General features: G+C 38.0%; 1 protein-coding gene and 1 long non-coding RNA gene across 2 annotated transcripts in view; one reads left to right on the forward strand and one right to left on the reverse strand.

The window, feature by feature from the left end:
• The window catches only part of LOC124170525, a 208,585-nt gene extending 206,782 nt beyond the window's left edge, over positions 1 to 1,803 (forward strand). The window contains exon 2 of the long non-coding RNA XR_006867488.1: positions 1,766 to 1,803. This is a non-coding gene — a long non-coding RNA (uncharacterized LOC124170525). The remainder of the gene's footprint in view (positions 1 to 1,765) is intronic.
• Positions 1,804 to 7,266: 5,463 nt separating this feature from the next.
• The window catches only part of LOC124170527 (telomerase RNA component interacting RNase-like), a 29,524-nt gene continuing 18,299 nt past the window's right edge, over positions 7,267 to 18,491 (reverse strand). The window contains exons 2-3 of the mRNA XM_046549303.1: positions 13,888 to 13,965; positions 7,267 to 8,274 (exon numbers count right to left, since the gene is read on the reverse strand). Coding sequence (XP_046405259.1) covers positions 8,170 to 8,274; positions 13,888 to 13,965 — 183 coding nt within the window. The 3' untranslated portion in view covers positions 7,267 to 8,169. The remainder of the gene's footprint in view (positions 8,275 to 13,887; positions 13,966 to 18,491) is intronic.

The raw sequence follows: 18,491 nt of genomic DNA on the forward strand, positions 1-18,491 counted from the left end.
TTTGTTTTCAAATTTTACGCTTGTTTAGGCTTCAATTTTCAGGAGTCATCTCCTTCCAAAAGATTATTCAGACATTAAATATAGGGATGACGTTCAAAAAAGTTATTTTTTCATGGATTCCGATTTCTAAAAGGCAAAATGTGAGGCGACGCATGTAGCCAGGCATTTCAAGTTGTTCACGGGTTACCTACAATGAAAATGTGTAGAATATTTTAACGCATCGAAAAGCCAAATACTAGTTTAAATAAAATATAAATTTTGTAAACATATTGCATAAAGTTAATGTCGTCATTAATTACAACCAAAAGGGCCAAATTTAAAATTCATTCTCCTTCATAGGCGTTTGTTTCAACAATCCACCCGAATTTTTGCAAAATTTTTAACTATTTAGTTTTGGCATCAGTGGTTAATTTACACGATTTTGAAAACAACTACGGATATGAGACCTTAATATTTTAGCCGACAATTTTTCTGCGAAAGGAAAAATTAATCTCGCAAAAAAGCAATTTTTCAACGCAGCCTTCTACTCACCCGTTGATATCTCAAGCAAAAGGATTGGTCGATCCTGCAACCCTGAGGATTTTAAAGTACCCCCCAATAAATATTACCCTCCGCGTATTCTTAGCCTCTGTGCTCGGCCGCGGGGATTGTTTAGGGCGCTATACACGGTCAATGATCATGCGAATAATCATGCTGAATGATCACGTGACCCATGCCAAACACCCTAGAGGTGACTCGCAGGGTATTATGTAGATGTAGATCATTCACAGGATCATGCGAGCAAAATAGAACGTGTTTTAAGTTTCACTGAATGATCATGCGCATGAAGGTTCATTCGCGAATTGTTCCGTCATACACGGTGAATGATCATGCGCATGATCATGCGAATAAAATCATTCGCCGTGAATAGCGGCCTTTATAAACTATACTTCATGAACCCTCTCAGTGCCACCGATATTGCCGGCCTCGGTGGCGTCGGGGTAAAGTTCCCGGCTGCTAACCTAGAGGTCGCGGGTTCGAATCCCGCCTGGGTGGATTGATCACCATCCAGGGCATGGATGTTTGTGATTGTCCATCAAGTTAATTGGAAGAGAGGACAACAATGTCCTAAATTCGCTTGAGAAAATAAGACAAAATAATAATAATATTTGGCGATAAAAGCGAAAAGCGTCAACGTAAAATTAAAAATTGGTAGCACTTAATTAAAAAACACAATATGAAATTACTATTTTCGAAATTAATGCAAGTTTTCTTTAATTTTACTAAACTGAAATTATTGGTTAGTTATAATATTCTGATGCATTGGATAAAGGATAAAAGAAAATGCATTAACATATTATGATTTTAAATTCGATCTATACTCTAGCAGAATATATCGAATCGCGGCACTAACCGCCCGCGGAGCAAAAACCGATATATCGGCCCGTGGCACTAACAATAAGAGTTACATGGGGCTCCACCAAAGCATAATTACTTCTTTTAGATCGTAATTGAATTACATTCCCGACAAATCAAGGTATTTTATTGCGAGCGGGCGATGAACCACCAATGGAAGGAGGAATTTGATGAAAGGGTAACTCAGGGTGTCACTGGCTGTGTAACATATTTTCGACGTATTAAAAGAAATTTATGTTCATAGTGTGAATGCTAATAAACTCAAGAAATTTTTTAAATATGCCTTAAAACTGTGAAGAACATCAAATTATTTACACAATGTTTTATGGATATTTCGTTTAAAATTATCAAATTTCCACTTTCTTTACAGATTATTCCTGGTCGCAGCGGATAAAGAAAATGACGGAGCAGCTTTCTTGAAAGCGGAAGCCCCAAACTGCTTTAACCCATTATAACCCAGCGTTGCTTCTAAGCAACATCAAAAATGTGTAACTTTTCAGCTCTATTTAGGAAATATCTAAACTACGCATTATGTTGTGAAGTAAATTTCAATGATGAAATATGTAGTAGCTTCCACAGAAATTATGATTGAGTGCAAAATTCAAAAGTTTTCAAAGTGAAAAATCTTGAAATTTGATCTCTCCCAGAAGCATTCCTGGGCTTTAAAGGGTTAATCAACAAAAACAAAAAAGAAATTTTCTTTTATTAAAAATAATCTGCACAAATTCAAATGGAAGTTTAATCAAATGTACTCGGGTATTAAATTTATGGTTTAAAATCCAGCGTTTCAACATTTTCTTAAATCATGTGAAAGTAACAAAAAGTAAATTACATTTTCAATATACTCTGATGTTAATTACTGACAAAGAAGTTCAAGGTTATAAAGCAATAACATTCTAGGGCGCTATTGTGACTACTTACCTTTGTACTTCTTTTAGTTAAACCAAATTTAAATAAATCGCCGAAGTACCTACAGAGAGAAAAGACAAAAAATGGATTCAACAAGAACTTTTCTTACTTGACCACGAAGCCGAATTTCTTAAGAGAACATGTCCATTTACTTAAGTAATAAGACACGCCACTTTTTCTGTGCATCTACAAAGATACCAAAGACATCACCTACAATTTTACCCACGAATAGATATGCTTCCTTCTTATCATAGAAAAAATTGTAGCAATAGCTCCAGTGGCCTCAAAGATAGTAAAAACGCTCATCCCAAATCCCTCCCAAGTATATTTCAGTCGTAATTCAATTCACGGTACTCAATGTTTCCCTGAGTCTAATACCTCCGCAAACTGGTTGCAACTTTTCCTCACATTCTAAATTTATTGCCTAGTCACTAGATTTAACAAAGGATAATTTTTCTCAGCATACTGCGCTGCAGTCGACACCGACATTGTTAACACCGTACATATCTGCAGTAGCGTAGCCAAGATTTTAAATGGGAGGGTTTGCCGGAGATTTCGTGGCCCTTCCGTGGTGTAAAAAACGCAACCCAGGATAGAGGGGAGTCCGGAAAATTGTGGGATTTTTGATGCTGAAAACGTGATTTTTAGGACTAAAATACAGTAATTTTGTACGAGTACCCATTCACATAAATAAAATAAATTGGATGAAAGAGCGTCTTTTAATGACTCAAGGTAACAAGGTTTCCGGTAACCCGTAAAAGCCCGTGGCTAAGCCACTGCATAACTCACTAGAGGAGGCTATCGCTCATGGATAAGCAAAAGATTATCTCTCATCCTCTTTCATAACGCAAGCCACAGGTGAAAGTATCTATTTCATAAGAGGTAAGATAATTTATTTATATTGAACATTACGTATACGATGCGTTTTAACTCACTGAGATTCATAGCAACCTCACGCCATAATGAAACCGAATGACGATTGAAAAGTTTTGCATGAAATTTCTCTCAGGTGAAGATCATCAAGAATGGACATGGAGTTCTTCGAAATCAAAATCACGGCTCTCATCTATCTCACCAGAAAAATAATGTGCGTTATCACTAGATGTCATAGATACTCAGATGGTAACAAGTACAAAGAGCAAGATTAGCAGCATGGCATTGCTGCACGAAAACTATTTAAATGAGTAAAGTTGAAATAACGGGCAAAAAATGAAAACGCGAGACAGCGCGTCATCTTTGCCTCGCTGCCTTGAGAACAGGTAGTGCCTATGGTTACCAATCTCCTAAACATTAGGAACGCTCCTGCAATTACCACATTTTGTCAGTATACGTACATTATCTTTCCATTCAGCAGAAGAGACGTAATGTTTTTACTCCTTCGACAACCTCCCCGACCACCAGAAGTCTAGTTCTTGCTGTATGAAGTAAGACAATAATAGTAATACCTAATACTAGTACAATATAATTGAGTAGAGTAGAGTTGAGGGTTAACCCTCATTAGAGGGACTGACCGTCGGTAGTCCCCACGAGAGCGACATTAACCCTCTCACTTACTCAGTGATCAGGCGCGCCGACTTACAAAAAATATTGGGGGGGCCCTAACCTTACCCTTATCCTAACCTAACCTTACCTTAACCTAATCTTACCCTGGGAAATTTTATAAGTAGTGAGTTTTAAGTTTTTTAAGAATTTTAAAAGAGTCATATGATCAACATTAGAACCCTAATAAGTCGAATCTCGATGTCTGAACACTCCGGGAAAAATCGACAAGCCTGACACATTTTTTCCTCACACCCATAACGAATTTTTGAGGGGGCTCGGGCCCCCTCAGGCCCCATGGAGTCGGCGCCACTGCATAATATAACTTAATTAATTTCTTGAATTATTGGGGGGGCTCCGCCCCCCCAAACGAATTATTGAGGGGGCTCGAGCCCCCTCAGGCCCCATGGAGTCGGCGCCTATGTCAGTGATACAACAAGCGAGGGTATAGCTCACCCTAGACAAAGCCAAAGGCATGTGTAATAACAGCACATTCATGGTAGGGGGCTAGTTCCTTGGGTCACCTCAGGCTGCAAGGATTTCTCATGTAGGGGTCCGATGGCCTCACCTGGGATATGACCTCTGGACCCTTCGATCAGTATCCAAGTGCTCCATTGTACTTAATCAGATGGACGATAACCAGTTTTTTTTAAACCCAAGTCGGTATGCATGTAATTCATGGCTAAAAAATAAACGTACTTATAGGCCTGTTTACACGGTACATTAACACGAACGGGATAATGTCTACATGCATGAATGCGAGAATGAACGCCAAAATGCACCGTGTAACCACCCAACTTGCGCAAATGCATGCACAGAAAATAGAACCTGTTCTAATTTGGTTCATGCATTTGCACATGTTCCGTTCCGGCCCACAAAAATCATTCATGCAAACAGACATTAACTGGTACGTGTTAATGTATCGTGTAAACAGGCCTTATGAACGTAACATCGAGAACACTTTCGCAAGTGGCTCGCTATTCAAAAAAATAAACATGTATTTAAAGTATCAAGAATGGTAAGGCCTTCGAAGAACTCACAATCAGAACTCCAACAGGATCAACGCTAAAGCAGGGAGCAATTGTCGCGAGGACATTGTTGCCGCGTCGGCGTCATCGGACCCGCCGCGTCGGCTGAGGGCGGCTTACGATAAAATGTTGCAAGGGGCATTCTCTGTTCCATCGGCGACGGCCGACCCACTACCTGGAGAGGTGACCGGCGCCGGGTATAAAAACCCCACGATTCCCTCGGTTAACACCACTCGATCAGGGCCCTAAAGTAAATCGGATCGGTTCGCCTGTGTCACCGTTACCCCGCGCAGACAGGCGACCGACCGATAAGACCAAGGATTTTCTCAGGATCGGCTCGCCCGTGTCACCGCTACCCAGCGCAGACCTACGGCCGGCCTGACCGAGCCAGCCCTCAGGGCTAGCATTGTAAGAGTGCTGGAATCTTGTGTGACATTTCCTGTACTTATGATTGTTTTATTAATTCAATTCAAAATAGCACCAACAACTTCTTGCTCATTGAACCCTCCATGTCCTGTACGACACAATCACTTGGATGGCTAGCTACCATGGGTACCAAGGGAAAATGATGATCGGGTAAGGGCAAGGAACAATAAAAAAATGAACATGTCTCTATGTTGAACAAACATTTAACAATAATTCAGAAACTTAGAAAATTTATGAAACCGAAGTGAGTGAAATGCAATAATATGAATGAAATGATCTAGTCTAGTGATCAGGACAGAATAGACAAGAAAACTATTAACTGACTTATTGATAAAATTTTTTGTTATGGTAACCAGAAAGACACCTTTGCTATCTATTACCTCATCTGATCATCTCTATAATTTCTAAAATTATTAAAAATGAAGTTCTTTTATGTTCTGGAGCTGTGAAGTACCAGACTATGATTTTAATCCAAGATGACAATCGGAAGATACAAAACCCTCATATGTTGTATTAAATACAACTGTTAATGGTTGCTGAAAGAGACCATTAGAAGTCTACTTGAATCAAGGTTTTGGTTAACCAGGGTTGTTTAGCTAAACTTTACTCATATATAGCCACAATGGGATGTCCAAAAGGTTGCAATATCTTCCATTCTCATTCACTCTACCGTTCCTAGTATAGCTGGCATAATTCAATCTCCTACACCATCTTTACTTTCAATGCAATGCCATGGAGTAACTACCAAGTGTCCTACAGGAGTCATTTGGGACTGCTCCCATCATAACAGAGTACCTTGCAAGAAATGTGGTGCAAAAACATGAAAATGACCCACTAAACCTTTGAAACAGGTTTGTTACAAGAGTCTTGCACTCAAATTCTCAAACTGTTCTCTTAAAAAAATTATCATTTCCCCTGACTCTTTCACAACATCCTTTTGATGATTGCATGACATTTTTGCTCAGCTCAGCCAATCACCACCAACCATCTTTGTGATTCAAGTTTACCAAGGAAATACACATCATGGTACTCGTGGGTATTTGGAGTAGCTCGCATTGTCAGAAAATTTTCTGTGATTGAAACATGGCAAAGCTGAGTGCAGAGCAGAGGAATTTGCATACACAGTTTCTTGGAGAAGTGAAAAAATAAAAATGATTTTGCGATTAAACATAAACAACACTATGCAATTTAATTTTTGTCTGAGCATTTATTTTCTTAACATTTAAACGATGCAGTGAGCCATTTAGGCTATGGCATGCCATCATTCTAGGTTAAATATAATCCATTTCCTAAAATATTTGCAGGCAGATACCTGACTGCACAAACCTAAAGATCTTTCAAGTATGTAGATGAAAAGTCACATAAAGCCAAATTAATTTTAAAAAATCGGTGACTGGAGTGAAGGAACAAATTTTGCTGGATCACTCCGTCATTCTATTTTATACGGAATAAATTTAGTTTTAAAGGCAAATGTACATTTCAGTGTGAACGAAGCAAGTCCTAATCAAGTCGACACCATAGAGGTTATTTTCATTTGATTTTCTTGGTATTAAGTTTTCCCTGATGCCATCAATAACATTTCATGACTTTTACCAGATCCATCACCAACCTCCTAACTTTTCCATGAACTCCATGATTTCTCTGACCTATAAAATCTCTTTGAAACGAATGAAGGAATTGATATCACCAAATGAATTACTGCCACAACAGCAATACCTCTTGTAAAGAACAGATATGGAAGTGGTTGAAGAATTTGAAATGATAAACAATAAAGGCCCATTACAACGCATGATTGGAAGAAGCTAACATCATCCCCACACACTGCACAGCCTTCAGATTGTTACGCACATAAATACAATGAGTTAAAATTCACCCTTGCCAAACACTCCTTAAGCTCGCAGGATATAATTTAGATATATAAAAGGAGCCACATGAAAAGAAACCCAAACACACGAATTACCAACACAAGTGATTTCTAGGAATTTTATATTTTCGGACTTATGAAAACACACCAGTTATAGTTATTGTGGCAGTGCAACATGGAAAACATCACATCCATACATAGTCAAAGTAGGTCCAAAGGTGATGAAATCAATACAATTGATTAATGAGACATAATTTACTTCAGATCCATTGTTCTCACTTTAACACTTCTCGAAACTATTGAAATAAATAGGTACAGAAAATTTGGCAAAAGTTTGTACAGCTTTGTACTTCTTATATGTTATTGCTCAAAAACATTATGCAGATTTGTATCTAATCACAATAAAGGAGCATTAAAAATAAAACTTTGAACAGCAAAAATCTGGCCCATTTAAGTGACAATAATATTCCCCTAGTTTGGAGTTTTGCCCTATCTGTAAGTGACTAAGCTTATAAAAAAAGGCACATCTGCTCTTCAATTACAGTGATTTCAACAAAAGGAACAATAACTGATGTTTTGCATACATATGTATATATATATTTAAATATATATTTACTAAATTTAAATCTTCCAAAGCTAAAAAACTACTTTCTTGCCACAAGGGAAAAACACAAGTACTGTTTTTATCAACCATTATCTTATAATTGGTACAAGAAACCATTTCGAGTCAATTGGAAAGAAAACTAGTTCATTGATTAATCAAGGTCCAATGCATGATACTCATATTTCCAGACTAGTATACACAACATTAGTCCTCTGGAGAAGCTCAAAAAAGCTCTGAGTATCACTCATATTGGTGTTTTATCTTAAATTATGAATGAGGTCCAATACATCACAATTCATCTAATGATATTGGTGTTACCTTTGTAGTATTATCTTCAATACAACTGAACAATTATAACCAATAAGTTATAAAGTATAATTCATTTTAATTACTTAATGGATAGCTCATTTCACTAAAGGTCTTGTTTTTCCTTCTTCCTCACAAGAAAGCTCCTTATATTTACGAACTTCTTCCATGTATTGCGACCAGGCATCCTTAGGACATCCACTCTGAAATAAAAGCAAAAAGGCACATCAAAATACAACAGCAAAATATAAAGTTAGACACACAAAATAAACAATTGCATTGTGATGAGGGAAATGAAAGTAGCTCAGACAAAAAAAATCTAAGAAAATTGATAAGAAAAGTTATGCAAACAATTATTATCCAGTTCACTCTTCAAACACCATGTCAAATGCTAAAGAAAACAACTTGACTTCTGCATTGACTACGTTAGTAAGGCACCACAAGAATTTTTCAAATTGGTGTAGTCCCAACAGCCAAAAACTTGAAAAGGCACAAAGAATAGCTACTCACTTAATACATGAGCATATGTATTTTAATTCAAATTCTTCACTGCAGTGTTGACTTATGTTCATAACTTATTAAGAAATAATGCCAATAAAAATGATTAATTATGTCAAATTAGTTACCAGCAGCAAGAGCTGAGCCACTCTAAACAAATCTCACTTAGGGATAAAGGGTTCAAAAATAATCCTGAATTATATGCTAAAAATACCCAAGACCACATGAAATGCGAACAAATGCAAAACATACAATTTAAATATTTTAATTAGCCTAATAATAAACACAGGGTAAAAATAATAAAGTCAAGTACGATGTGCAAAATATGTATGGAAAACAGAGTGAAAATACTAATGACTCTGAAATGAGTAAGAATCTGTGTCATAACATAGAAAATCATCATGGTAAAGAATTATGAGGTAATTAAAATACTTAAATAATTTCATTTAGCCAGTAATGGTCATAGATATAATGAAGTAGGCATTGTGACACTCCAGTTAGAATGTCTTCCTTCTCACTAACTGATAGGATAAAGATTTCAATGATCAACGTTTTCAAATATGTATGTAACGATAAAGAGAAACTAGGAGATGATCTCACCCAACAAATGGACTCACCACTGAAGGCTTACTAAGATAAACATTTTGAACAGATATTTACAAACTTCACAGGTTATATAATGGTGATATCCATTTCCAGTTCAAAGTTTAATGATAATTTTTGAGGCTTATTAGCAAGAAAGTTGGCCATTATCAAAATCACAATTAATTCTTGCTGACATCAACTCTAATTTAATCATGGAACAAGTGTATACGAAATTCTTTACTCGTTTAAAGTTTCCAAAACACCAATTAAATGTATCGCATGCATTCATAATTTGTCATCAATGATCTTAAAATAAATTATGAAAATTTTCCTAGGCATACACCAAGGAAAATGAAAACCTTGAGTAAGAGCCAAAATGGAATCATATTTTATAATAATAAATAATAAAACTCTCTCTTTTTATTTAAACATAGCTATGAGGTAATGGCAAGTTCAACTGAGGCTAAAAAAAAATGAGACGTGTCCCAGAAGTAAGGTTCCTTAAACCCTTAGAACATGACCGGAATGCTTTGGCAAACCACACAAAAAGTAGCTTGTCTCCACTCTCCTTGAACTAGATACAGCATATAAGTCAACCTTATTGGAGCCACAGTATTTGAACATAAGGCATTAACTACGACAATCTCTGAAAAGCAAGGCTAGGAGATAGCAATACATGATTTGATTTGCACATGTGGCCAATACTAAAAATATAAAACCTTGAAGCAAAACTCCCACCCTGGGATAGATGGAATTTGGAGAAGGAAACCCAAACCTTAGGTCATATGTGCCATGAGGAAAGGGGGTGCAGGAAAAATGAGTGGAGGGAAACCTAGCGTCGGCATCAGCCTGCTCTTAATTAAAGTCACTAAGTGCGCCATAGCTTAACGTGCTTTCTGAAGGACTGAGTACCGAGTGGTGCTCTTCACAAATCACTCAAGCAGGAATAGGGTAGTCTCTGAAGGGCAATTTCTGCCACTGCCAGGATCTGAACCAGGACCCACACATTAGGAAGCCAGCCTTCTAGCCCAACACCAGCCCCATTCCCTCCACAAGCAGTTTCTCTCCCGTGCCAGAGATAACAGGAGGTTGGCTAATTTGGTTTGTATTTTACATCTGAGTTCACTTTGAGTGAACAAGTTCCAATAAATTTGACTTTAGGAAAAGGATATGATTTTCAACTTCTTTACCTCTTTATTTTTTCCCAAATATTAACAGTTTCCATGATAATGATGAAATATTCCCAAAGTCACATGATTTCAATGCTTTGCTTAGCCTTTCAGTCTCTGAGCATCAATGAATAGAGCTCTTTCAATGCTGTCTTTGTGCACCTAACTTCCTCCATAGCCATGTAATGCAAGCTCTGCGCTTTTGTATCATTCATCTCATATTTACCTTTCATTGTGAGCTGTGTGACTGTGTAAGAAATATGCGAAAATTGAGCACAGAAAATGTTTTACAAGCCACAGGAGATCTTTGCATTCAGAAAACTGTTTCCCTGAACAGACCAGAATCAGGTTTTCTTCTAGAACCAGTACAAGGTACTTTTTGAAGCTCTGCTTAAAAAAGTGAAGCAGTTTGCAGTTACTGGCACAGGGGTAAATATATAAACATAAGAGTTCTAAAACTTGGTATGAGAACAATTTATGGCTTTTTGATTGACACTTCTGGCTTTCTGATGCGTGGAAATTTACAAAAATCGTCAGTAAGTCGTACCCACCTATCTACTACCATCTACTATCCAAGCCTTCTCTGAAAGAAATTTCTGGCTCAAGGGGCCAAAAGCTGAAGTGCATGGTTATAGTGCGAGGTAAAAAGCGCCAATAACCCAGAACTAAAGTTACCGTATTTTTATTTATGGAAAACACGGGAAAAATGATTCTGCGGTGGCTTTCTAAATAGCCCCTTGGGCAAAATAGCGCGATTCATTTTTTACTCCCCTTTCGGGGCCTCAGCGCCATATCATCATTAAGCGGCAGCATTTTAAACTACGTATTACAACTGTCAATACATACATACATACTTCGATTCGCCGTACGATCGCATTGATGACAGTTAAGATGAAAGCAATGAGAACGGGACATTAGGCGTCGCCGGGTAATTACTAATTTATATGTCGTAGAACATATTCTCTCGGGAAAATTTCCAGTTATAGCCGAAAAGTGAGTAAAAACGATCGGAAATCGCTCTGAAAATCAACAGTTAACTTTGTTATACGGACATTGGTTTTACCGTACCGTCAGCAACAAAGAATGATGAACTCATTATAGCTGAGATTTACCAAATACACTGCTTCCGATATACATATAGGCCTAGTATGTATAACTTTCCGCTTGTATCTGAACGCCTTTTGAATTCCCATTGCTACCCATTTTTCTCATTTTTTACTGGCTTTTACATTCATACGTAAAGCTTATAGGGCAAAAATTGTTACTTGCACAAGAAATAGCCTGCCTCGGTGATAAGTCCTCGCATACCAAACAGGAGGTCGCGGGTTCGAGCCCCACCTGGGTAAGTTACCCCTATTCAGGGTATGGTTGTTTGTGTAATTTTAACTGATAACATGTTAATAACCCCGATTTAAAAGGCCGTATAATGCTGTTTTCAATGGTATGGAAATAAATAAAAAAGTGAACAAATGGCAAAGATAATTATATTTCCATACAAAGCGTATTAGCTGCGGATTTCCAACAAAACTATACACCAAATCGTATCCAATACTTGAACTTATGAACAATTTGGCTTGTTATAATCACACGTCTCCATCCATTGTGCTGACTTCCTTTTTATTGACTCCAATGCCAGTATCACGCATCAAAAGACATAAATCACTTGAGTTCAATATTTTGGACAAAATACATAGCTGAGATGCGAGACTGCTGAAATACCTTCACTAGAAGACGCATATTACGCTTGCTGTTTGACATGGCATCCTTCACGGCTCCTGCGGAAACTTCAAAATTCCGAGTACCTAAATTTACTATCCCCCGCAAAATATAATGGGTTACAAGCAGATTCCTTAATTCTTATGGGCATCTTCGTATGAAGACGGTGGCAATCCATCCTGAGGGGTAGAGGGTTTGGCTAAGGTCACGGGTAAAGCCTACGGACAACACAAACAAAATCCTCATAAAGAGAGGTGATCTGAAGAAAATAACTGGTACCATTGCTCTACACAATTGACATTCACAAGCCTGTGGCTTAATCAATTATGAGTACTATCCTCACCCAGTGGCGTAAGCAGGGGGGAGGTCCAGGGGGTCCGGATCTCCCTCGAAATATAAAAACCCAATTATTTTCCTTCATAACAGAAAATAAAATATTGAAAAATCATGAATTTATAAAATATTTTTTATAATATTATTATTATATTTATATAAGTTTTTTTCGATCATGAAAAGTGTTAAAATTAGTTTAAAACCCATTACCCTGTTTTTCAAAGATTTCCCCCTTGTTTCGGACCCCCCGAACGAAATTCCTGGCTACGCCACCGTCCTCACCTACCCCAAACACCGCCGGGTCGAACAACTGATATAACGGTGAGTTACTTCTGGGACACCTCTTCTGTTAACATCGTTAGCCGAACAAGATCACAAAAAAACTTAAAAATTTCCACTGTAAATTTAAGCAACAGACTCAGCATTCATGAAATTACTGCCATTATCACAGCGACGCACAGTGGGCTAGAATCGAAAAAAGCTGGCCAAAACCTCAAAATCGATTTTTTTGAGCTAGGAAGTTGAAACTTCGCATACACATTCTCAAATAAATTGTGCATAACTACCCAGATTATTTTGGTCCTGTGTCTCCACTTTAACAATATATGTGAGGTCAAAGTTGAGCAAATTTAGCGAAAAACGACCACCCTCGATTTTTTCTGAAAATTGCCGACTTTATCCTCGTGCAGTGGTTTTATAAATAGTTTTATCGACAAAACTGTTACACCATCTTAATTGACACTTCTTATTCTTTCATTTGAAAGGTTTTTAAAGATTTTGTTTCATCAATAACCATAGATACATAACAAAATGGCGGAGCCTGTTTTCAACCCATTTTTTTACATAAACGTAGAAAAAAAGTAGACATTGTCACCGGCTTACACTAAGTAACTTATATCATGTCGTTCTTTGAAGCTTCTACATTGTGAATCTAAAGTCAAACCTTGCACCAATTTGCAACCCCGAATTTTAAATCGTTTTTTCGAACGCACGGACGACTCCGGTTCTGGCCGGCGGCGGCGGAGAGTACGGCGACGCGGCAAGCGGGTGGATGCAATATGGTCTCATTCACTTTTATGTGTGGATAACAGATATATTAGTGACAGAAAATAATCACCAGAAAGTAAAATTTATAAATATTGCTACGAATGACTCTCATTATGCAATCGCTGGGCACTGCAAGAGGTGCACTGAAAGGTTTCTTTCTTTGAGTGCATTCCATGGAGAATGGACTTATATCGCGTGCTTAAACTGGGGAAATGGACTCTTTTATTAACTAACAAGCTCTATTTCTAGGCAAGAGCCCTCGACGTAAAGATAGCGAACACTTTAACTATACTTCACCTGGATAATGACAATAATTTACTAAACCCTGTGTTTGTTGAATAACAATCCCTGCAGAACTTTGCGAGTTCGTGATTCAGACTGTAGAGCGTTCTCGCAAGTTATCGGCCGAAATTTTTAATCTACAATTATGAGCTACTTAAATTATGATAATCAATGACTGATAATCACCTCTTTGACAGGATCATCCTTCCGCTGCTTCTTCACTACACCTGTGGGCAGGACTTTGCCCCCTCGTCGTTTTCCCACCTGCAGAGACAAACCTGTGCCATTAATTCAGGGTCTCAGATGAAGAATCGCCAATTGGATAAGCGTCTTCACTTCAGCCTTTTACTTAGATGCCAACATTTCAGGAATCACATATTGTTGTCAACCAAAATGCATGTGAGAGAACCTATTATTGCCAAATAACATTGGCATTCAAACCTTGAGCTGCGTAGCTGATGTAGTTTATGGAGAAATTGCATCCTGGAAGGAAAGGGCAATTCTTGTCCAAACACTATAATTAGACATCACTATTCATTTACAACTATTTCGGGAAAATTGGCATTAGAACATGTCACTGAGAGAAAAATGAAACAATGTCATGTGATTCTAAAGACCAAATAATGACAACCGCTGGTACAGCATGATAAATATACAGGGAACTTATGTTTCTACGGAGCATATTAAAGTTTTATATGTATATAACCACGAGTGACTTAATCTAATTCACGAGCTTAGCATATCAGCCACAAAATGCGCCATTATTGTCAATATATTAAAAAGGAACTTATCACAAGTATAATACTGTATTACTGACAACTCAAGCACATATAAAAGAGGATCAAAATACATAAATATCAATTAAAATATTTTACATATCCTATGTCCTGATATGGATAAAATCTTTCCCAAGAAAGACCCAAGGTGCAATAAGATTAGGGAAAACAAAGCAAGGACCTGATACAACGGCGAATTCCTTGGTTGTAAATTTTCACGGAAAATTTTATTCAACAGACCCAGGTTTCATCAAATTGCTGTTCCTATAAAGGCGAAGTACAAACATAGCGAGCAATCCACCTCTACCTTGATTATGGCAAGAATTAGAAGTATTCTAGATTTAATAAACTGAAAAATAATACAATTAAAGTATTCTACATTCCTGGCAGTAATCAAAGCCGTAAGCTAGCTCTGCAAGACGCATGAAGAGAACATTAGGTGTTACAGCAGTGTATAACATTACCATCACGAGGATTGGAAGAGAGGATGACAATCCAAAGGTTTCTTCAACGGTAATTGTCATATATTAATGACCATATTAGGGGCACAGCTGGATTTTACAGCTCATTCCTCCAGTGACAGTTTCGCTACACGCGCTTCTATCATCTACCGAGGAGCCATGGGCGAAAAAGATCACGATCTTCATGATACCATTTCGAGAAACGCGCAGAAGGTCCCCCATAAAACTTCATACTTCATAAAACTCCGCAAACTTTCAACAATCAAAGCATTCAACAATCTCCACTACTAAGATATAAAAAGCAAAGGTAATCAGTGGGAGGGGAGCAGACCTCTTGTAATTTCCTCATAAATACCGCTTAAAACGAGAGTATGCACAATAGTATTGAATAGCGAGCAACCGTAGTGATAAAAACGACTACTATCTCTCAATGCCTTTCTCGGAGTATTATGTGATCTCATACCGCTACCCACGCGTGTTCATTACCTCTATCCATCTCACTTTATCTATCCCCTGAAGATCACAAGCTGACCGATGGCCCCGATGACACCTACCAACTGCCTTGGCAATGAGTTACCTCCAGGCTGAACCACATTGGGAACAGACTATTTCAATCGCAACCATCACAACATACTTTTTATCTTACAAAACATACTTTTTACTTTACCTGAACTTGGATAAGAAATATTAAAAATAAAATTACAGTTAAATAACAAAGTGTGGTCTCGTGCTGGTACAACAAAAGTGGCCATTCAAACTACAGACAATTTTTGAAAATTTCCACCGACAATTAGTTAACGTGTACGACCATTAGTTAATTATGACTGTAGATGACGAACTATGACTGCCGCAAAACAGCTTCGCGAAAGATCGGCTATTTTCTGCCTCCATACTACTCTCTTTGGATGAATTTCACTGAATTTGGAAATTTAAGACTAAGAAAAAATCTAGCAGCACCATACTCATTCCAAACAACGAAAGTATTTTTTGACATTCAAGAAACCCTCCAAATAGCAGGAAAGCGGCTCAAAAATACATCACCTACATTCAAAACTGGTCCTGAAGACGCAGACCACACTTGAGCTACCGTCGACTGAGTCAGCTTTACTGATATAATTCCAAGCGATGTTTGTTAGCCTAACGAAGAATTTTCCGGCTACACGCAATACGGACACATCAAAAATAAAACCATAATTCCACATAACAATTACTTTACTACGACCTAGATAGTTTCATGACACGCAAATATTACTAGAACCATAAGAATTAATCTTTTCTTCCGCTGCGTAACTAAGGTTACAATACGAAGATAAATAGATAATTTACTCCTGAAGACGCAGATTATTCATAGAAACCCGAGTCGCTTAGTTAAAAAATAAGAAATATTTGTAATAATTATTCATCCAAAAAAAAAACCTAAAATAGAATGCCATATGAGTGAATTTTTCATTATAACCAATATATATCGCAGTGAAGTCGACTGCACGTGAAACTTTATACGCAGTCAAGATAAAGGTACTTCCGAAGTCCTACACCAGTATCCATTATTTACAAAAATATATTATAAAGCAATGGAACGTTCACGCCCGTTCATATTCTACGGTTGTATCTTGTTTTCTATTTGTAGTTCACTACGACCGAAGTGTAAAGAGCACATTTCACAATGCCTCTTCTTTCTCCCATCTGATGCACACAATGCAAAGAGTATTATCAAACCTCGGGGTAAAGTCAACAGGTAACACCAATCACGCGATATCTCTCAAGTGAGGAATCGTAAAGGATTTTAACGCAATGATTGCTGCTGGATCACGAATGATTGAAGACGGTATCTCACTGATAGCACTGATTGACAACAAAGCAATACTTGGCTCAAAGGCAGAGAAAACATATGGGAATACATTTCCAAAATATTCAATAATTAAGAATCATATATGAGGCAATAGAAAGTGCGAATAATATTTATTGGGTAATCACCATCGATATTTACAAAACATGCGTGCTACTAGTTTCTTCCACCGATGTGTTAGTACGATTAATGAAAAAAACTCGAGATAAGCTTTCTTGTTCTTTATCTTTATACATATATGAGGATGTCTGTTTGTATGCCCGCTATATCTTTCCATGCGGCTGCACGGATTGCTATTGAAGTCGGTATATTGGTGCATCTCATGCTCTCAAACCTCATAGTGCTACTTTTGGTTGCGTCCGACGCGTCTTTATCTCATTACCTTTTGCTACGCCACGTCATACAACGTCTGCCGATGGACATCCTGCCGGGTAGGCACACATCTTGACACGCTCAAAGAGGAAACATTAAAATCCTGTATGATCATGAAATACAAGTTTGTCACTACTCTGGGTACTGCCCTTCCGAGCAACGCCGGGAGGCCTTCTAGTAATCAATAAATGGTAATTATCTAGTGCCATACAAGGATAAAATGGCTATCGTTGCCACTGTCTTTCCAGCGTTACGCTTTCCGCTGAGATAGTTTTCCCTCTCAACTCGGGAATATACCGCAGAACTCAATGAATTTTTGGCTTAGGCCAGTGGCGTAGCCAGGAATTTCGTTCGGGGGGGGGGGGTCCAAAACCAGGGAGGGGGGAAATAAAAAAACAGGGTACTAAACTAATTTGAACACTATTCATAATCGAAAAAATTTCATTTGTTAAAGAAATATTTTTTTAATTCATGATTTTTCAATATTTTGTTTTCTTTTATGAAGAAAAATGATTGGATTTTTATATTTTGGGGGGGGGGGGTCCGGACCCCTCCTGGCTACGCCACTGGATTAGGCATGAATCACACGATCATTTTTTCCGTCCTTTTCAAGCTATTTCACCAGCGATCGCATTTATTATGGTGTAAAAATGACTGTTTTACGCGACAATTTTCCACGATGGCTCCAGAAGTCCCATCCTTTTTCCATTACTCTGCACGTCCTTATTTCCGACGCTGAAACCAACGCTGACACCGTCTTTCAGCCAATCGGAACACATTACCGCTGGCAGCGATTCTAACACCACGTTCGCCTTTTAATGAAATTACAGCAGCAAAAACGGAAAGAGAAGGAAGAAGCGATGAAAAGAGGGACTGAAAAAAAATAATCGTGTGATACAGGCTTCACTTACACGCGCATGAGTGGCCTCGGCAAATGGATTGTGGCGCAATAAGGCTAAGTGCTAAGTGACATTGCTTTCACGGGGCCTCGCGTGAAAACATCAATAATGGCGCCTGGGAAGATTAATTGCCAAAAGACTTCCGCGCGAACTCACAGGACCAAGGCTGGATAACCGAGTCAGGTAAATGATGTCATGCTGACGCCATATTCAGGCGTAATGCCCCATCGACTGATAGCCTGAAAGCTAACGAAGAGTTATTCCATCAAAACGGAACATCCAGCAGTATTTCAGGTTAAAAGCACGATTTCTGCGCAACAGCCTTCAAGCATAGGAATGCACATTTAATTCTTCGATTAAAACTACCGAAAAAAGCATACAGACACTTTAGGAATAGCATACGAAATAAATACAGATACGCTCTCTACTGACTAAA

This window comes from Ischnura elegans, chromosome X (genome assembly GCF_921293095.1).
Source record: "Ischnura elegans chromosome X, ioIscEleg1.1, whole genome shotgun sequence".
Classification (NCBI taxonomy): Eukaryota; Metazoa; Arthropoda; class Insecta; order Odonata; family Coenagrionidae; genus Ischnura; species Ischnura elegans.